This window comes from Prenolepis imparis, unplaced genomic scaffold, assembly GCF_030444845.1.
Source record: "Prenolepis imparis isolate NDT839.2.m4 unplaced genomic scaffold, iyPreImpa1.0 SCAF_11, whole genome shotgun sequence".
NCBI classification, from domain to species: Eukaryota; Metazoa; Arthropoda; class Insecta; order Hymenoptera; family Formicidae; genus Prenolepis; species Prenolepis imparis.
The window spans coordinates 11,149,269-11,172,249 of record NW_028141169.1 but is presented as its reverse complement, the minus strand read 5'-3'; the positions used below and the strand labels follow the sequence as shown (position 1 = coordinate 11,172,249).

Genomic DNA, 22,981 nt, shown 5'->3' with positions numbered 1-22,981 from the left:
TTACTTGATTTGATAATGACTCGTATCAAAATTACCATATTACATATAAAATGAGTTAGAAATAAAAATTATTAATTGAATAAGTGCCCGAAATTTTTTATAAGAATATGCACGTGTGTATTTGCGTACATATAATTATATATAACCAGGAAGAATATTTATATATATTTCTACCATAGCTAAAGTTTTTCTTTTGTATATTATCTTGATATTTGAGTCATTTTTGATTCCCGAATTATAAAAATAAAGATGTTTATAATACAATCCCGCTTATATACATATATTTCCTACGGTGTTGTCGCAAATTAAAATTTATAATATTTTACGAGCAAAATTGTGCAATCGGTCAGAAAAGATTTCACAATCATATACATAAAAATATTCACATCCGAAAAGCGAAAATTCGATGCTTCGATAATTGCAATATATGAGACGTTTTTAAAATAATAGAGATTGCTGGTGCGAATTTTTTGGTACTGAATTTCTCTTCGATTGATACCCTTTCAATTTTTCATAATTATAACATTTCAAAACCTTTATATTTGTGTTTATTTGTGTTTCATATTTTTATGACGCGTGTTCTATTATTTCGATGTTCCATTCAGTGAACTGTGTCGTAGGAGTGCAGCCATAAAAATTCGCCACGATTTTTTATGATCCGATTTATCCGCATCGATCGTAGAGATATATATTTGTATAACACATATACGTTCGATTTTTTCGCGATATTATTATCAAATAAATAATGGCTTGACTCGAATTCGAATGAATGTCTGTAAGCCCAATATAGCCTCCACTGTTAGGCTGCTCATGTTAGTATAAATTTTTTTGTCTGTGTCCAATGATATAATCCAATTAGAGTGAGCGCGGAACGTAAACGTTAATTGGAGCGTGCGTGCTGGTTCTTTCATGTAGAATTCACAAGCTGACACGGATATTCTGCAATTTATTCGTACAATTGTTACAGCCATTTTTCCCGTTTGTTCGGTGGAAAGCAAGAAAATAATTTTTATGCCGTTTTTACAAACGTAAGATACGAGACGAATGCAATTGTTAATGTCAGTGATGATAGTAGAAATCCAGTATAATTCCAAGCACAACAACGTCGTTTGAAAAATAATGTGAAATGTAGAATTATTAATAATTATAATTTAATTTTGTATGATGAATTCCTGAAAATCGAAGCTGAGAGAATTCTTATGTAACTCTGTAGCATATCCTATTATCGCAATTATTATAGAATCGGATATAAATAGATGGAAAACATAAGAGATTATTCATTCAATGAAATTTGTACTTGAAATAGAATAATAGAAGAATGTGTACATGTTTATAGTTGCGGGAATAAACGTTTCCAAGAATTTCTCAGGCCTTCTCGAGCGTGCGTGGCTTATAAATAATGACGCGATGTAATTATGCGTATATAAGATTAATTAAGATAATTGAGACAAAAGGATAAACATGACACTGTGGAATAGAATCGTTTCTAAAACGTGTTTCTAAAACGCGTTAGGTATTCTATTACAAAACCTGATATATCACGCAAAAAAATGTAAAGTAATGCTTAAAGCTATAAACGAGGAATGTGAGAAACGTGATAGCATATAAGAGATGAGATAAAAGGAGATTAACGCTCCAGAAAATATATTTTAAACTAAAAGCTTTTATCTAAAATAATTCACTCTTTTGTCTTTGAGGAAATTCTTTTTCCGAATCTATATATTATCGTTCGCTTTCGTTTACTTTTCAATCTTGTCTAGAGAAAATTTTTCTTCCGAATCCATATATTATATTGTCGGCTTTCGCTTATTCCTTCAACCTGCGAGGTGAACTTTAGAAAAAGATACAAGAGAGCGACAGAAAAGGAAAGATATTTTCATCTCAAGATACTTTGATATTTCCAAGGAACGCGCAACTTTTATAAGATCAAGGCGGATGTTTTTTGCGACAGAGAGCTCGGAAAATCGCTGCTCTATTTTCACCGCATGCGAGTGAAATAAAGAGACGCGAAGGAAATAGCCGCGAAATTGGCGGATCACAGCGTTTTTCTCTCTTTTCCTCAGCGTTTCTTTCGACCCATTTCAGAGATGGAGTGGCTGCGGATTCGCGACAACCAGTAACAAATCATCTGACAGAATGGAAAGTCGTTCTGTCACCTATACGACAGTATGCGATCAGTGACAGCGGCCGTGACGGCGGCGGCGACGCGAATGGTGGTGGGGATTGCGGGGGGATGGTGGGGGATGAAAGGGGGGGGGGGATAGCGGCGGCGACGGTTCAGTCAGTTCAGTCTCGGTCGGCGCGTCACGGACGACGCGCACGGCTGACATCGCTCCTAGAAAGAGCGCTAGTCGTGCAACCGGAGGCAGCAGCATCCGTTTCATTGATCTTTTCTCCCGCGTCTCGCGGACCATCTCGCTTCGCGACTTTATATATTTTCGGAAAAAAGGATACATCCTCGAGGACGACGAGGATGGTATTAGGATCCGCGCTCGCGCGGTTGCACGCGATCGTTTCCCCGACGAATCCACGTTACCCCGGATAGTGATTCCTCGCAGAGGGAGGGAAGAGGTTCCATTCGCATTGGTAGCAATTAATTGCGATCGCGGAGGACCACCTATTCTATTCGGACCGACCGCGGAGTCGCGTCGGTGGTCTCTTCTCGACATTCGTCAAGCGAAATCGATAAACGGGGACGTCGCGAAAGAGAGAGAGGGAGAGAGAGAGAGTGAGAGAAAGAGGGACGGGCGCTTATACGCGCGCACGTTACGATTCGCGTCGTGAAAGGTACGAAACGAGGACTCGCGAGAGAAAGAGACAGACTCGAAGAGATAATTGCAGGAGTGTGACAGGGTGATCGTGGTGAACGGTAGAAATTCGCACGACGACGTTTCTCTTCATACGTCCTCGGAAAGCAACAACGCGCGTCGGCGCCACGCACATTCACTCATTCGCGTTTGTTTGTACGTACATACATTCGTACATATAAGTGTGCGTATCGTCTTGTCAGAAATTGTCCCATCCTCTCGGTCCGCGTCTCGATGGATCGCATCATAGTATCATAGTAACCTTGAAACGACACCGTCAAGGTGACCAGCTTCCGCGAGAAAGTCTCTGAAAGTCGTCCTCGTCCTGGTGCACGAGATCGTCCGCGTCGTCGAAATACCGGAGCGGCGCGATTATTCGCGAAATGAAGAAGAACTCGAGCATGCCTCGATCGATAGGCGCACGGCCTTCGCCGGACTGACTTCCTCGCGCACGCAACGCTAGTTCCATCAGGAGCACGTGCACCAAAGACGACGACCAAGACGACGTCGGCAGGTTGGATCGATCGATCCGGATCGATCGTCTCCCAGGCAACCGGGGAGAAGGTCGAAGCATGTGATTACCACGACGATTTCATCGATCACGCGCCGATCACCCTTGAGGGAGGGATGTTGCGACCGTTCGACGGCAGGATCACTTAACGGCGGCCCCCCCGACGTCGATGACCGATAAGGAGTTGCCGGACAATGAACGATAAGGGCGGCATACAGAGACAGGTGGATATCGCTAGCGAGAAAGTGTGGGAACAGCGAGCGTGAGGGACAGACAGGTAGGAAGCCGTAGCACAGGTGGCGGTGGCAAGGACGGAGGGAGAGAGAGAGAGAGAGAGAACTCGTGAGAAACGGAGAGAGAGAACAGAAGAATAGCCGCGTATTATATATTGTCCTGGGGAGGGAGGCCGAGCCCCTGCGAGGACTGTCTGAAAAAAAAAATAATATACAATGAAGAGAAAGAGAGAAAGAGGTACGACACGTCATTGCAGCGAATGACACGTGAAGAGGGAGAGAGAGTTGAGAAGATCTTAAAGAGAAAGTAGAAAGAGAAGAAACCGCGGGAATAATGAAGGAACACGGAAACAAACATCCGGCGGAACCGGCGGCGAAGACGCTCAAGTCGCTGCTGAAGAAGCCGGGCCAGACGAAGGCCAAGTCGCAGAAGCATCGCGTGGTGATCAACGAGAAGCTGAACGAGTTCTTCGCCGCCGATTACATCATCCTCATCAAGGAGGAGTGCTGCGCCGATTACGAGGAGGACTGCGACTGCTGCTACCAGGAACACGAGTTCATGCGGCTGGGCAATTGCAAGGAGTGCCGGGCGGAATTGAACCTGCACTTCGGCCTCGGCAACGGCGGCAGATACGGCGAGATGCCGAGGGGGGTAGATCAAACCCTGTGCGAGAACGTCGGCGGATCCCGAAAGCAGGCTCAGCCGCAGGCTCGCGAGGACTCGCAGGAGGACGACGAGGAGGACGAGGAGGAGGCTGACGACGGCGAGGAGGAGGACGACGAGGAGGAGCGGGAGGACAAGGAAGAGGACGAGGCGGTGGAGAACGTCGACGGAAAGGCGGAGAGGACGATACCGGCGACGGCGACGACGTCCTCGTCGGCGGAAGGAAAGGACGCCGCGAACGAGCGCAAGAATGCGGACGCGACCGAGGACGGGACGAAGGGACGCCGCTCGAAGGAGAGCGCGGATTCTCAGGAGGAGAACGGAACCGTGGTTCCGCCGCCGCCGCCGCCGCCGAGGCACGAGCAACAGGAAACGCTGAGCCCGCCGGAGGGTTACAAGGATGTGTGCTCCGACAGCGAGATCGCGAACGAGACGGAGCAGCGGAACGGCCGTACGTGCACCGAGTGCAATTACTATCAGCAACAGGCAACGGGTGAGTCGGCTCTTTCTCTCGTAGCCTTGTTAATACAAGTCTTAAGCTCACTTATTTTCTCGATTAATATACTTGGAGACGCGGAAGAGACCGCCGTTTCCTTGAATTCTCGCGATATAAGAAAGGCAGACTAGGATGAAATATATTTCCTTATACAAAGATAGAATTGAAGTAATATATATGCATATATATATTAATTATTATATCATATATATTATTAGTATATAATATATGATAATTGTTATAATTATTATATTATTATAATTATATAATTTTATATAATAATATATAATATATAATATATAATATTATTATATTATATAAAATATTATATATATATATTAATATAATATATTATATATAATATTATTTATAAAATGATAAAATGATAAATTTTTTTAATAAAAAGGAGAAATATATATTATATATGTATATGTACATTTGAATTATAATTATAATTTTACTTTATTTATTAAAATATAACGAATAGTATATCGAAAGAAAAACTAATATGTAAGCGACAATTTTAATTGAGTAATTACAGAAACTAGCGAAATTATAGACAATTTTGCAATAGGAATTTTAATAATTCTAATTAATAATTCTAAATAATGGGGATTCTAATAATTCTTTGTATATATTTCTGACGAAGAGAGATTCTAATTTGTTTGGTATGTCTTATCGATTAGATTCTCGTTTAGATAATTGGAGATTATAGAGGCTGATGGAGAGGGAGGAGGATGAAGATTGAAAATTGAAAGTGTTATCTTCCATAATTGAAAAATATATAATATTATATATTTAAAACAATATTTTATTTTTTATATAAAAATGTAATTTATATGCATATTTGAATTAAGTCTCGTTTTACTTTTTTATTAATTATATAACGCTAAATATATTAAAAGAAAAACTAATATGTAAGCAATATTTTTAATTGAGTAAGAAACTGACGAAATTATAGGCTTTGCAATGGAAATTTTGATTCTAATAATACTTTCTATATATATATATATATATATATATATATATATATTCTCGACAGAGAGAGAATCTAATTTGTTTGGTATATATCTTATCGATTAGATTCTCGTTTAGATAACTAGAGATTATGAAGACTGGAAGGGTTAGGGAAAGATGGAGATTGGAGGTCTTATCTTCTATAATTGAAATATATCTCACTATATTATATCATATTTATAAGTTAAATCGCTGTTAATAATAAATTTTTCGGAAATAGCGATATGTTATTTATATTGTTAAAATCATAATAATTTTTATAGAATGAACAGTTGTAATTAACAGTTATCGAAATTGATATTAATTTAAAGCACTACAAGCACCCGTATAAATGTTCTTTTTGTTACTAAAGAAAAGAACAATTTTCTCATAACATTCTGCAACGCGAGTCACGTAATACAAAGCTTAATATAATGTAATAAACCATATAGAGTGAGCATTTGAAACTTTTATGTCCAGAAAACTTTTGATACGTATATATGTCGTTGGTTAGAAAAAGAGAGAAAGTCTATGCCCGTTATTATCTAACAAGCGTGTAAAATATTCACTTAATTCATCAGAAACACTCGCAACATTAATTTTTTCTGACGCTCAATTATAACGGATCTAAGATGCACATTTTGTCTCAATTGATTTTTATATCTTATAATATCACAGATATATTTAACGTAAAAATTACACTTGCTCAAAAATTCGTAAAGTAATTTTTTATTCAGGCAACACACAGTTTCACATTTTTATTAACTATATATCAGAATTTTTCGCGCAAAAATTGAATACAATACCTTATTGTTTCGTTTTATCGAGCATTAGATTAAAAATTATTGTGGTCATAATCATCAGAATCATAGTGACAATATTGACAATCTATTGAGAATAAAATTCAATATTACTTATTAAATATTTATATAATTAATTTGCACATATATATATATTTGTCACTATTGATATTTATTGATAATATGGCATTGCTAAAAATATATTTTTCTCTCTGTCGTCCAATTATAATGTGTAAATTAAAAAGCGTGTTACCTGATGGTGTAGAATTCAAGTGAAATTTAACGTTCGATAAATTGCAGATATTTTATTTTCTCTCTCTAAATATCAGTTAATCGAAAAATCTAATAATTATCGTATTTCTCTCAGTTTTTTAATTAAATCGAAAAAAAGTGCCTAGAGGCACGGAATAATTTGTCAAAAGGGAATAATTCCAAAGTGTCTATCAACAACGTGTCGCACTTGTATTATGTTTCAATATTCGTAACAATGTACATACTAATACAATTCGTACATAATATAATACGCTTTACGCTACACTATTGTGCATGATGAAAGTAATGATGCCGCGTATCAAGAGTTGAATCTATCAGCTTTAATGGAAAGGTGCAAATTAGAGGAATTGCATCGTTGCTCAGCTCTTTTCTCACACATAACTGAGAAACAGTCCCACGATATCCCTCCGCACACAGGATGCGTATATAATAATGGTATTGTTTTTCATGAGTCTAGCCACGCTCGGTAAGCCGTTTAAGAACACAGCAGAATTTTTATGCGCATTCTTTAGAATACCAAGAGAGTTTTTTAAAAGGAAAAATTTCTGTACTATGAATATACACCATTATTCTAATTTATAATGATTATACAATAATAATAATAATTTCTTAACTCTTTGCTTTTTAAAAATAAATAGATTAAAATAGTGACTCTATATATAATAATAATTAAAAAAACAACATCAAGCTGAGCTTTATCAATCTGAAAAAAAATTTGAGGAAAAGTAATTTAAGCAATAGAGGGATGCGATAATTTATACATTTGTCGATTAAAAGCCCCGATTAGATTTATGAACGCAGTCACAAAATGCCAATGCATGTAGAGTATAGGTTTATTCGCGTATCAACGTTCACCGGAAGCGCGGCCTAGCGTAACTCCGGTACTTCCCCGATACTCGGTAAGAGCACTTATATTTCTAACCGAACGACTCGTAGCGTTTTACGCTACTAAATAGAACTGAATTCTTCATTAGACATTACGGTATTCGGGATCTACAAAGCTCTTCAAAGTTTTTTTCCCCGCAAAGAAAGCAAAGAAATAGCGTAAAAAATAAAATATGATCAATATCACACACGTGACAAGGACGTGAAAATGTCAACGTGGATATTAGACTCGTAAAATCTTTTGATGTAAAAGTTGGCGAAATAGAGTCTTCACTTTCATGTTTGAAATTCGCAACAGGTTGCGGTTTAAATGTGAATGAGTAAGCAAAAATAAAAGACAGTTATTTGATGTTTCCATGAGTAAGTTATACTCTTGGCAAGCCCTCGCTTTAAATCGACGAAAAATCACAAAACTACGTAGTAAAATTCTAGAGAGTGAATTATATATATAAAACGTATAACGCGTTGTCAGGACACAAAGTTCGCCAGTCCAACAAAACGACTCTTATACCCACCCATGCATACTCGTGTAAATTAAATTATTTCTTTTTTGAATTTTGCGAAATAAAATATAAAACCATATATAATTTTTATTCGTACGACTTTTAAGGCGCGCAAGATTGCGATATACAATAAGAAATAAGATTCTATTCCAATAATTTAAACGAATCAACTTGATTTTCTTGCCATGAAGGATACCGTGAAGGCAATGACGACAATAGGCGACAATAGAAAATGTACGTCAGCGTATTGTTAGTGCGAGTGTGCTGGTCTAGAAACTGCACACAAGTTATGCAAGCTGTCAACGGTTCACAGTGCGACTTTGAAAGTACATTAATATCGATGGCCATCGCTTGAAACAACTCTCTAACTAGGAAACCGGCGAAATCCCTCATCTCTTCGAGCTTGAATTTCATAACATTCAAGAATTTCCTTTATTTAAAACAATACCGCGATTTACATCATTAAATTTTGGAAGAAACATTTCTTTTCGCGTTGAATCTTATACATTTTTATTAATATACTGTAAGAATATACTCTTATACAGTAATGCCCTAAGAATACACGCTGTAAGTACGTCAAGTTTAATAAAAACTAGACTTCCCATGTGGCTATATTTAATTATGGAAAATGCTTGCGATGCCGTTGGGATTATGTTTAATTTCGTAACGAAAGCTGAGCAATATCGGGGAAAAAGGACGAAAAGAATTTCATAATTTCATTATCCGAATCATCGTTTTTTTAGATGTTACTATATCGATATTATACTATCGTATTTTTAGATATTATTATAACCATTTATTGCTCTACTGATAAAAGTATATTGTTTACGTACAATTTGATACGATCAATATTACGTTAGATTCAGCACGCCGAATTCCTTTTGATTAACTAGGTCATCTGAACAATTTCGAGGGATGCGATAAAATTACTAACATAAGAGTTACACAATTTTTATCGAATTTTAAAGATAGAATTTTAATTTAGATCTTAAACGCGAAGATATATTGAAAAATAATAAAAATCTGATAAAATTTTTATAAAAAGGTTTCTTGGGGAAATTCTTCAGCTCTTAATAATGACAATAAATACGCAATTTCCGATACACTCTGTATATCTCTTTTGCGTATCTATTAAAATGCCGTGATACGACACATATGATAACAGATAAAGTTACTAATCTCTCACTGCTTTAAGATCTTACAATTAACGAGATACCGCAGTACAGAAATGGCACTTGTATCAGACGCTACAATTTCCATTTTTCTCACGATTGTAAAATGACAGATTTAATGAATAGTGTGACGAATTCCGCGAGGATCACGTATTATCCAAAAATTATCAGTGAGTGATTTAGATAGCGTACATTTTGCATATCAATTCGTTGTTTATTTATAAAGATTGATAAAAGTACCGCGCCCAAATAATTTACATATCTAAAAATTTATTCCAACAATAATTAATTAATGTTCATTACGTATAACTATGTGTTGCACATATTAATATAATATATACTAAAATTAATTATTATAATTACATATCACTCTGTGATGTAAAATAAAGATATCAAAGTATATATTCCATTTTTTCCAAATGTTTACTGAAAATCGTGAAAATTTAAAACTAGAGAATACGAGTGCGATCTTTCTTTTTATGTTTTAGAGTGCGAATCGCAAGCGAAAGATCATGGGAATGGACAGGACACGCAGGACAGCAAGGATACGATAAACGATGGTTCTCAAAGAAATTTGCAAGAAAAACTGGATAAACAGCATCGAGCATCTGTCGCTGGTATATTTTTTTTATTACTTCGTCAATTGACTTGACATTTGAATCTTTAGAAAAACTTGTCTGCACATATTATTCTTTAACGAGAGTTCATTTATCCTTCAGATATTTTTACTTCTCTGTAGTATTGATTTAGTAAATTCACAGAGCAAGATCTTTAGAAAATACTTTGAAACTTAAATATTTTTATATTTTATATTATTATATCATTTACATATAATTAGTAACAGTTTATAAAACTTGGTAATATTGACTTAATAAATTCATAGCAAGATCTTTAGAAAATATTTTAAAACTTAAATATTTTTATATTTTATATTTTCAATCTTTATATTTTTATATTTTAATTATATCATCCACGCAGTTAGTAATAATTTGTAAAAGTAATATTTGCACGTATTTACAGTTGTTATTTCATGATAATTAATGATGATTTCTAAATAAATCTCGAATATGATTATGATAATTTATTTTATGAAGGCGACAAACTTGAGTAAATAAAAGATTCACGTGTTACATCTATCTATCTAACGTGTAATTTTCGAAATAAAAATTTTGATATATTTACTTGCATTTATAATGCAAATATCCGAAGCTTCTTAATTTTAATTTTTAGTTAAGTCTCTTAAGTTAAGTCTCTCTCTCTCTCTTTTACTCTTCTTGCTATCTTATAAATTTTAATACTTGCTTCTAATTTCTTAATTTTAATTTATAATTATTCAAGTCTCTCTCTTTTACTCTTCTTGCTTGATCCGAGCGATACGGTGATTCTGTTCGCAGATCTGAACCATCGTTATCTCGTGGAAACGATAACAATGACAACTGTCACGGAGCGGCGTATCGTGCGGGAAATTAGCGAAGAGGAGCGAAAGGATTGTTACGGGCGATCCGACACGGATAAAGGCAAGAGCGTTTGCGACATCCCGAGGGACAATAGCGGTTTTAATCCGGCGCTCTGTCCCGGGACGGGCAACGTCGATCACGAGAACGCGGGGCAACAGCTGATCGCGCCGCGATGCAGCGTCGACGCTGACGTCGCGTCGGAGGATCGTGAGATCGAACACGCGAGCGTCAAAAATCCTACGACAACGGGCAACGTCGACAAAAGGGAGGCGACGACGGCAGAAGCGGAACGCATCAGCGATCAAACGACGACGGCAGCGGCGACGAGCGAGCAGGACGCGAAAGAGTTGTCCCTCGTGTTCAAGCTCGGCAACGTGTCCCTCGCCAGTAACAGCCTGAAGCCGAATTCCGCGGTGAGACAACTCTTTCCTAACCCGAAGTTTATCTCGCCGCCGCCGGCTCCCACCGGCAAAGCGACGATGACCTGCCCGGAACATTCTCAGGACGCGGAGGCGCAGAAGTTTCTCGTCACCGCCGAGAGTCTACGGCTGTTCGACGCCGTGAAGAAGTCGACGATCCCCGGCGGCTCCTACGAGTCGCCGGAATGCGAGTCGTCCAACTCGATCAAGAGATCCATCGAGCGGAACACGCTACGTCGCAGCCTGATCGGCAAGTACAACACGATATCGCGGAAGAAGAATCTACGGCCCAAGAATCTCTCGTTGGAGGAGCGTATCAGGCAGCTCACGTGCGTCGAACAGGACGACGAGAACGTGACCGATACAACGGACAGCTCCGACAACACCAATCCCGGTAGCGACGCCAAGTACCAGGGCGGAGATCTCTCGATACGAACGTCACCCTTGGGCGAGGAACGGCCTATGTGCGAATCGTTGCCGGCGAGCGTGGCTTCGACGGAAACCACTGCCACTTTAACGATGGTGTCGACCAGATCCAACTCCCTGACGACGACGACGACGACGAGCACGATGGCGTCCGCGAACGCGCACGGACACAATCCGATGCTGGGGATGCCGATGCTGGTGACGGATAACCCGCCGAATCCTCAGTCGTCGACCTATCGGAAGATCACGGATCTGTTCGCCCACAAGAAGAACATTCAGCCGAATCTGCCGGACCTCGGGATCGGCGGCAGGAGTCTCCTCGCCAAGGAGTGTCAGTCTAAGAATTCGTTGACGAAGATGAACTCGGACGTGCGTAGGCAGCTGTTGGCAAGTCTGGCGCCTCTCTCCTGCGTCGCCGTCAGCAGTTCCGATAACCAGGACGAGTATTATCGAAACGAATCCAGAATACTGGCGAACCGCGAATCGATAAACTATAACTCGGATTCTTCGTACAGTTTGGAGGACATAGAGCTGGTTCTGAACGGCGAGGATAGAAAGTATGTATCCGGTCAACCGGATGTGACGAGATGCACACCGATAGGCAACAGACCCGACATCGGCGACAACGCCGCCGACGAGCTGCTCGCGTTCGTCGAGCAGGACAAGTCCAGGATGGAGCGGATAAAACGCCGCTACAACGAGACAGAGGACCGCTACTCATTTATTAACGGCTATCATTCCGAAGACAAGGCCGTGAATACGTCGTCCAACGAGAATTACGATGGGAAAGGTGTCAAGAACCACGACGTTCAACCGGACAACGAGCAGGAGGACGACGAAGATGACGAGTTGAACGATTACGGCTTCAATCGGCGACCTTCGGTGACGGGTATCAAACAACAGTATCCCAACGAAGCTACCAACGACGTTACTCATCGCCCGCGATCCTGCGTCGGTGCCAATAATTTCAATGACCCAGCGAGACCCAGTTCGATGTACTTGCCGACGATGTACTGCGACGTGATCAACGGCGACAAGATCGACGCCAAGTCTCTACTGCCCGCCGACGTCGCGGACGAGACGATTCCTATATCAGCTGACGCGTACGCGATGGGAAGCTTCGAGCGAGACACCAACACCATCAATCGCATAAACACCATGCAGAGACAGATCGACGATATATATCAGACCATCGCCGAGAGCACGGCGGTCACCGCCAACATCCCGAGTATCTCCGAGCACGCGACCTATTTGGAGAACGCGGTACCGCGACAGTTCGTCAGGGCGCCGTCAACGGGCGGCGATGCGCATCTATACGCCGAGCACAGGAACGGTCACCACTACTTCCAGGAGCAGCAGCAGCAGCAGCAGCAACAGCAGCAACAGCAGCAACAGCAGCTCTCCAACACTCGCATGTTGCGTATCGCGGGTGGAGCCGGCGTCGACGATGTGTACACCAACACCCTATCGAAGATGCAACGTCGCCACCCGCCGGTGACGATCGCCAACTACAACTGCAACGTCCTCCCCGGCGAGGACGTGCCCAACACCACCAAGTGTTATCGCACCATGTACTTCGTTCCGTACAGCGGGATATCGGATCCCACGTATCAGAATCTGCAGCGTATCCTGCCGCCGCATTCCTCGCCTAACTACGCCAGCCACATCGAACGGTACCCGTATCCCCGTCTGAACAAGGCGAGTCCGCAGCAACAGCAGGCCTTGTACTACAACGCGAATCGTTCCGCCACGTCGCACGCCAACTTGAACACGTCCCCGCCCGTCCCGCCTCCTCCTCCGCCGCCGCCACCCCTAGCGTCCGTATCGAGTCCAAACTCTCTGCAGGGTGGCCAGCAACAAGCCCTGCACCTGCATATGCACCCGCATCAGACCGAAGACGCCTTTCGATCTCCCAACATGGCGTTCTCCCCGGTACCGCACTCTGCGCTGCATCATCCCATGCAGTTCCATCATCATCAGCATCAACACCAGCATCATCACGGCGAGATGGCGTCGTACCGGGTGATGACGCAGCAGTCGCCGTCTTCGTACACGGTGATCGCACCCTCCAGGTGCATCCCGGCCAGCAATCAGGACGGCTACCCCCTGTACCCGGCGCATCTGGCACGTGGTAACGCAGTCGTCGCCGTCGCCGCGAATTCAGACGTGCAAACCCAGACGATCACCGTCGCGGCGGCAGCCGCCTCCTCGTCGTTCTCGTCCTCCTCGTCCTCGTCCTCGTCGTCCTCCTCCTCTTCCTCATCCTCGTCCTCGTCCTCGGCCTCGGCGCTGTCGTCCTCGTCGTCCCCGTCCACCGCCTCGGCCACCGTAGCTTCTTCCCTCAAGTGCAACGCTATCGGACAGACGGGCAACGTCGCGTGCTCGACGGCGACGACGACGACGATGGCCGTGTCCTCCGCGCCGATGCAGCTGTCACGAACTGTCAACGCGTGCGCGGTGACGGAACGCGGGGTCCCCGAGGGCGCGGCGAGTCTGCCCACCCGGGACACCTATCAACAAACGTCCGGCTTGGCGAATCCCCACATCCTGCTGATGTCCAACTCTTACGTCGACCCCAACGCCGGTCTCATGCCCACCCCGACCAATCCCGCCAACACGGTGTATTACGCCATGAACGTCTGAGAACGGATGACGACGGAGGAGGAGTCCGCGATCGAGAGGGCAAACTGATCGACTCCACTTTTGGGAAATTTCTTGTGTGATCAGCACATTAAAATTCTGATATTATAGGAATTTACAAAAGTAGAGAGATGATCAGTTTTTCCGAGAGGCTCGTATTAAGTGATTTTGATGAGTGGTTTATAATTAATGAAGACGCGCGTTAAAATCTAGAGAAAGAGAGAGAGAGAGAGACTCGCCGTTTTTCCCACCTCCTTCTGCATGCACTGTACCGGAAGTTACTCATCTCTCGTTGAGACAGCGCGACGTTCATCAAGGGTAAAATTTTTCTCTTAATTCTTTGCGATTTCGCTTTATTCATTCTCTTTACTTCTTTTATTCACGCTTTTATTCCTTGCGATTTTTTTTTCTACGATTAAAAATAACGCGAGAAGAGCCTCGTTTTAGCCAGAGAGCCTAATTTCCTTTCACGGAGTACGAGAGTTATATTTTTTTAAAGAGTGCGACCGACGAGGAGACCTGTCGTAGGATTATTAGACACTGAACGAAGTCATACACTCTCTTTAGACACGAAAATATATTTGTTGCAAACTTTTCACTATAATATATATATTATAATATATATATATATAACGTATATAAAAATATTATTATATAAAGAAAGTGTATATGTGTTGCGCTGTATTGCACTTGCATTAATGCTGTTTTTTCGTTACTTGACACACGATTGTCATTTACACGATATATATAATATAATATATTAGTTTGAATATATTATTTTACACGCTCGTTATCGTCGCGGTATTGTAACACTGTACAAACCAACTTTCCACAGCACTATATAGATATATCTTTGCGTAGAAATCAGCGGTTCTATAGAATTTATTCTTTATCTGTAGGATCGTAGATACCGCGATAGAGATCGATAGATACTTTGTTAGATACTATCGTCATTTACGATCTGACGAAGTTGTTAATTTTTTGTTTTGAATTACGACGATAATTTATAAAACGCGATCGGGACGTTAACGTTTAAAAAATTGACAAAAAAAGTTAATAAAAAAACTCGACGGAGAGAGAGAGAGAGAAAAATTTATTCCTCGCCGGAAAATACATCGTAAGAATTTTTTCATAAAGAAGACGCGCGTGGCAGCGTCTACATGTTATATACTCTATAATATTTCCGGGAAAAAGAGAGAGAGAGAGATAAATTCCACTTTATTCCGCATTTTGTGTAGTAAAACTTTGTCTCTTAAAAGACGGAAGGACGGTATATTCACTTGAATTTCACTCGTATACGCTTCATGCCAAATTAAAAAACGTATCAATGCCTCTAGTCAGTATAAAATTAATCTACGATATAAGGGATTTCGTACACGTGTTGAAAAAAAAAGATAAAAAAAAGACGAGATTAAGTACATAATTCACTCTCTTGTTTGGTTAATTTTCTTCACTTCGCGCCCGAGGACCCGAGACCTTGCTCGGGATTCTTCAGACCTAACGGAGGATCGCGAGACAATCCGCGGTGCGTCAACCGAAACCAAAATTACGTAGCGTATCTATTAAACATATATATTTACGATTACGGTAGAAGCGACAAAACGTGTGTTTAACGATACTTTGACATTTCTTAATGACGACAAGTATCATAAACTGTGCTCGAAAGACGGAATAATGATTTGTTACGATTTAATTTGCACGCTCGTCCTCATTGTGCGGCAACAGTTCGTCGGCGTCTCTCATCAGGAACTCGTTGAAAGTACAACCGTCTCGCGCGTTTCGTATATAAAATCATCCTATCCCAGACAGCATCGTGTCCAAAATTGGAGCATAAAAGACATCTTTAAGAAGTTTTATGATATGATATCAAAAAGACATCTTAAAAACAAAGATGTCTTATGCGCCGATTTTGGACATGGTGCTATCTGGGATCCTATCAAAGGATGATACCGGCAGTTATATATATATACGTATATAGTTCGATTAGACAATATATATAGGGACACGCGAATCTATTTTTTAGCGTAGCCACTTTCGCTAAAACTCCCTTCCGAGGAATAAATGATCCGTATCCGATTATAATACACAAACCTAGTACCTCCAAGATCGAGGAATAAGATCGCACGGCCTATAATATACAGTTCACGCTCACACGTGGAACGAGATAGATAGTTATTTATTTTCTTCGTGCCAAAAAGAAAAGGAAAGAAAAATAGAAAACAAGCAGAGGACGTATTACAATGTAATGGGCTAATAAGTAACGGGGATTGAAGACGCAAGACACGCGTTTGACAGTCAATTACGGGCGAATTCATGAGAACGGGATAGTGTGAGGGAGACAGAGACGAACCAGATCAAAGAACCTTTCTATCGCATCGAAGGAATGAGACGAATGTGCGATTCGATGTGCAATTTCTCATCTAATGGATGTTGAACGATACGACGAGACCGCTCTTCGATTCGATTGTTCTCGCGCGAAAGTGTTGAAAAAAAAAAACGCGTATTGTTTAAAAGACTCTGACGATTAAAGGCTATTTATCACGGTACACGTGATAAACGAAAGAGAGAAAGAGACGAATATATCTCGCGAGAGATTAGAAATTACATTATTATTTATAATAGTTGATATATGTATAATATATATTGTATATTATATTATTTATATTTATATATATATACATATATATATATATATATATATATATAAAATAACAAATTTAATTCTATCTGTTAGAAAAAAAATGTAGGCGTTAAGTTCTCGTGTAACGCAACATCCCGAATGGAAGGTGATACGCGAAATTGAATCGCGATTCTGTTGATATATAGGACGTATAACATATATATATAAAACTATCCTCCTCGTCGATGAATTCTCTACGCGTTTTAACTAAATTCACGGTTATAGAAAATAGCTCTGACCTTTCGCGGTGAGAGAAGGTTGGTTGGCTAGATGTATTAAAGGGCTCGCGGTCTCTCATACATCATCGGCGATGTATAAATAAATTGTAAACGGTAGGTGTTATACGTTTTCTCTGGGTAAAACAAATGTTGCGTGTCGATAATGCACAATATAAATCGACATATTATTAATCGACACGACCTGATTACTTAATTAAGACGCTTCATTTTTAGTAGCGTCCTATTGACGTACGGGAAGTACGCGTCGTTCATTTATCGTACATCTTATGTCTTATGCCTTATCGAGATCCTTTTTACTTAAATTATATACAGTTAAAATATATTATATATTTTAATTATAATATTACAGGGTATGTTGTTGTGTGACGCGATCGAAAAGCGCTTCACACGTTTATGCCAAAGTGGAATCATATCAAAAAATATTTTTTTATTCTACCTTTGTAACTTTTTTTTTTTTTTTAATTGTCACTCGCGGATTTCCCGATTCGTTTTATCGCGAGGGGAAAAAAAATGTCGCGTGTGCGTTTACGATTTTACTTGTTTAAATCGCGCCTGCATACAGCGTAGGAGACACGACTCTTAATATTTTTATTATTAGAATGTTATTGCTCCTGATATTTTTACTACGTATTAATACTACTTTTAGAGTACTAATCAATATGATAAGTATAGTTGCGAATACAGGTCACGAGTTCTGCTCCAGAGGATAATTTCATAGAGGAACATCTATCGCGAATATAAAGACTCTTCGGTAGCTTTTCAAAATATTGGAGATATTCATGTCGGAGGAATTATATATTGTCAGTTTCCATTACTTGTAATTTGCATTTTCTCCGCTTAACTTTCTCGTCGTAGTGAACTTAAAACAAAGCTTTAAATGTACGTCGATTAACTCGTGTAACGTGTGATATATTTTTGTTTGATTATTAATTTCGCGAGCGCGAAGGAAAGATATTTTCTCGAAATTCGAGAAGAAAATCGTTCGGATACTAAAAATACGCAACTGCGTTGGCGTCTCGATAATTGAAAAGAATATTCCCCGTGGTTTACCTTTCACTCCGAATAATTTTTTGCGAAATGCGTCCTGACGCGGAGAAAAGACGCGAAAGAAATATATATCCCCCGGAGAGAGATGGCATTCTTTCGCTTTTTCGCATCTCGCGAATTTGATCCGTCTAAAATCTTTCGGCCGGAAATATATACGTACAATCCCTCAGGTATAATCGCGAAATACCTCTCTCCGATTTTGCTTCTTCCCTCCCAACGATCTTATCTTGACACGACACCAAAGATCTGTTTGCTTTAGTTTCATCGTAGAAGAGAGTTTGTCAGCATCTCTAGATTATATACTCTCGTTATACACTCGACTCTAAAGATCTTTAATTGTAAAAAGACTTTTATATTCTCTGTTGACCTTTTTATATATATATACATATATATATATATATATATATATATATATTATATCTATTTATACATATAAATATTCTCTGACATTTTATAAAGACATAAGATTTACCGTAAATGAACGCTTGTCTGCGCGCAAAACTGTACATAAAGCCATCGATTCTTTATAAAAGACGGCTTTGTATCGCGATTCTGATTTTAATTCGAATGCCGGATGGTGCGCAAAGAGATTAGCTTAATGTAACGTTGTAATCCCAACGGAGGTACTTAATACCTTGGCGATCTTTGTTTCGCGAATGTGTGTGTATCTGCAACAATCGAGTGCGTTGCGGATCATTTGCATTATTGCAGCTGATTCCAGGCAGATGCAAACATATACCAGAACGATATGATAGCGATCGATCGAGCGGTAGATTATAAGTGTAATGTATCGAGCTATTTGATAATATCGTTGTACCTCTTCCCCCTTCCCTTATCATAGTTTAGAGCTGCACTTTGCATCTCCGTGAATATGTACGCGGAATATCATTTATGAAAAGGTTATTCTTAACAATTTCACTTTTGCATAAAAGCGAAACTTGAAGGGAGATGTAATAATAATAATAATTATAATGACGTTTTCTGCGTCTCATCGAGAACCATTGTATGAACAAGCGGAGATTAAATCCGCGAATCTCGCGAGGGGACACGTGCATTTATTTAGAAACCCTAGCTCTCTCTTATGTCGAAGAAATATTGTTAAATATTTAATATATAATTGTATAAGAGTGCGCGGAGAAAATGTGTGCGGAAGAACTCGAATCTGTGAAATCGAGAGATGTTATTTTCTCAAAGGAAAAAAGAGTGCGCATAATCACGGTAATACAATTTACATTTTCGTAGCGCACACTCGCCAAAAGAAAAAAAAATCATATGCATGTCGACTCACCCCTTATTAGCGCGTACATACACAGGATATAGATTGTTGAATGTCTACTCTCTGCTACTCATCGTAGACTCGGAAGAATGTGCGTATAAATGTCCATTTTTCATCTCGCGTATTCGTGAAGGTGATCCTGTATCGTTTATAATACGATCGTAGTTTGACGATGATGTTGACATTAGCGGCTAATATTTTGTATCGAGTTGTACTCTTGATCCTTAACGGTCCATTTAATCCTCGTCGAGATTTGCGCATCTGAAACAGAGTGTAATGTCCGATTTTTGAGAGACACAAGAGACAAAGAGGCGAGAATCTCTTCTCCGTCAAAAGACGCGAAGGAAGGTGTAAATATTATATAATATAAAGAACGCGAAGAGAGAATGCGAGAGATTTCGTAAAAAGAAAAATAAAGTAACGCAGACCGTTAAGGGTTAACATTTTGTAAAGCGAATATATAATATATGCATATGGCTAACACACCAAAAGATCCCCAAGGCGAAGTTTTTCATCGTGTCTCATTATTATTATTATAGCTAAAAGACTGTAGGATTCACACTGCGATTCTGTAATGTATACAAGAAGCAATAGAGAAAGTGCCAAAAGTTTCGTTTTATCCGTTTTTTATCTCCATTCGTCGAGCGCGATTGTTAGAGGAACCGCGAGGCTGTGTGTGTGTGTGTGTGTGTATATATATTTGTGTGTTTAATTAATTAAAAAAAGAAGAAGAAGAAGAAGCGCGCGAGGGAGATGACCGATATTGGAATTCGCGGTTCGCTGGAAAAGTGGCACATACGTAGACAGACCACGAAGTTGCACATTACATATATATATATATATATATATATGTAATGCAACTAGAAGTTGTATCGTGGAATATGATACTCCGTTGCACGAATTTGCGGTCTTGAACTTTTCCGCCCGCGGATATCTGAAAAGTCGGGAAAAACATATTTTCTATTCGATTAGAAGAGGATTCGAGATACGAGTCGATGATAAGGGAACCGAAAAGGGAACACGATCATTCGCACGATGATTTATATCCGCTAACGTTTTTTCATCAAATCATCACGGATAATGTTTATTAACTCTTTAGCGCGCCGGAACTTTTGACGTGATTTTAATTGAAGGAAAAAATTCTCTGTCAAAGAAAATTATTCTTACATCTACTTTGTAGAGTGAATTTCGAAATTGATTCCATATATGAAGGCAGCTGTCAAAAGGATTAAATTCAAGCACGAATGAAATGAACGAAAAAGTCAAACATCTTCGGAAATGTCTGTGTTAAAGGGTTAAAAATATTTCCTTCCCGTCACATCCAATGCACTATTTTATTCGATCTCCATCTCACGACGTTTTTGCGGAATTAGCGAAACATATATTTGGAATTTGATGTAAGATTTCTATCTTTTAGACTGAGTAGCGACCGCGATAATTATCGCGAGATTTGTAAATGCATGTGGAGAAGTATTATTCTACAATATTACAGAAAAAACATAATGAACGTATGAAAGAAAAAAAAAACCTGTCAATCTGCGTGCGCGAATGTGTGTGTACGACGTAAATATGTAACGTAGAGAATTAAGATAGATATATATATTTAACTTTAGAGAAGGATCGGCACATTTTTCTGTACCTATATATCACAGCAGCCTTTCTAGATAAGAAACCCATGACGGTTTTCCGAGATTACTGCTGATTAACGAGAGAAGACAGAGGCGCGTGATAGATATACAAGGCCGATGTAAGGGATGTAAAAGCGGGATTATCGATTTGATAATTCATCGACCGGGTTAAAACGTGGCCGTCACACGGTTTTTCTAGCGTTAAAGGATTTTTATCACCGAACGTACGATGAAAAAAAAAAAGTACGATTTATATATATACCGGTCTTGATGATACATACCTATACATACCAAAGAGAATAATAACAGAGTCACACAGAACGAAGAGAGGCTGAACCGAAAGAGAGACATTTATGTTCGAAAATCTCCAGAATTATATAATTTGCGTGGCGATTTTTTTTTTTAAAGCACATCCTACTCGACAGGTGAAACATAGCGAGATGTAACGCAGAATACATGACGCATATATAAATGATAAATGTTTAACGAGAAAGAAGAGGGGGGAGAACGAGCTTTAGCGAGGCGATTTTGGTATTAACAAGCGAAATACTCGATCGTTTAATCGTGTAAAGGATAATAATAACGACGTGGACGCGAGATAATGTAAAAGCGTGTCCGAATCGTACCGTCTCGAGCTGTTTAGTCTTCTGTGCACCTATTTGTAATCTACGGAGGTAAATCTCACGGACGCGCGCGAAGCCGCGAATATTAACGAGCGCGAACACACTTAGAGAGAGAAATAAAAACCATAGACGGGGCAGAGAGTGTATATCTTATAGCTGGTGTATCCACGTTGCGAATGGGAAAGAAAATTACGTGTAACAACAGTAGGGAATTGTAGTCGGTGTGCGCGAATATAAATGACTCCCATTTAAATTCAGGCGCACAATCGGTCTACGGCAGAGACGAGCCGGTGAATAAATATATACGCAAGGAGAAAAATTTTACATGTATATTATATAACTCAGATGATTATTGAATAAAGTACTTATAAGAAAATGTATATATAAATAAAACTGCAGCTATATATATATCTATATACGTCATATTGCGTGCTATATATTAGGTTATTCTTATCCTCTTTATTAATCACAGTTGATGTACATTTTCTTTAATGAGAATCAAAGCGAAACTTTTTTATACACTTACTTGATATTAATCGAAGAGATTCTGATCATTCACTCGCGAATTCTCACCACTATCGATTACAAAAATAAAAGAACAACAAAGAATGGAAGAGAAGAAGTATATAGTCCCTCGCGAACGCTTCGATGTTAGAATACAAAATGTCCGTTTCAAGCATCACCTCGCCTCATCTGGTGTGATGAAATGTAACTACCAAGTTAAGGTTAATTTCCTCCGTCGATAATGGCCAGTGATTTACCGACCGATAATTAATCGCCTAGTACCTTTGACAGCTGTCAGATGTCGCCTCGAGCGGCGTCGGACGGCCGGTGCCACCGCCCTTCGTACATCGCGCCCTCGGTAGACGAGGACGAGGTAAACGACGACAGACCGGCCCTACGTCGCGGCGCGGCTGGGCGCGAACGGCAAGACAAGGAAACGTTCTCTCGCGCGACGCGGAATCCTTCCTCTCCCGTCTGTACATCAACTCGCGCTCCAGACTCCGGAGAGACGTCAGTCGGCTGTCATCCGTGTCGCGAGTGTACATACATACATACGTACATACATATGTAAACGTGTGTGCGCGCGTGATGTCTCCTCCGATTCGGGGCTTCTCCTGTACGCGCTCGATGGTCGAGCATCGTCGCGCACACGTCGCCGCACCTATCCCCGGAGTGTCCTCGGGCGGCGCCGCGAAGGAAAGA

At 40.1% G+C, this 22,981-nt stretch overlaps 2 protein-coding genes across 4 annotated transcripts in view; one reads left to right on the top strand and one right to left on the bottom strand.

The window, feature by feature from the left end:
• Positions 1 to 558: 558 nt before the first annotated feature.
• The window catches only part of LOC145942645 (uncharacterized), a 69,600-nt gene continuing 47,177 nt past the window's right edge, over positions 559 to 22,981 (bottom strand). Inside the window, exons 4-5 of one of the 3 annotated variants that reach the window (XM_083049570.1) lie at positions 19,537 to 19,785; positions 559 to 939 (exon numbers count right to left, since the gene is read on the bottom strand). In XM_083049570.1, the coding sequence (XP_082905696.1) occupies positions 19,591 to 19,785 (195 nt within the window). In that variant the 3' untranslated portion in view covers positions 559 to 939; positions 19,537 to 19,590. Of the gene's footprint in view, positions 940 to 19,536; positions 19,786 to 22,301; positions 22,535 to 22,561; positions 22,825 to 22,981 lie in introns of those variants that run through there. The other 2 variants (XR_014426396.1, XM_083049571.1) reach the window with 2 other exon arrangements.
• On the top strand, positions 2,287 to 21,403 carry LOC145942642 (uncharacterized). The gene is made up of 3 exons (XM_083049561.1): positions 2,287 to 4,708; positions 9,829 to 9,957; positions 10,735 to 21,403. The coding sequence occupies exons 1-3, from the start codon at positions 3,886 to 3,888 to the stop codon at positions 14,283 to 14,285; spliced, it is 4,503 nt and encodes a 1,500-aa protein (XP_082905687.1). The 5' UTR covers positions 2,287 to 3,885; the 3' UTR covers positions 14,286 to 21,403.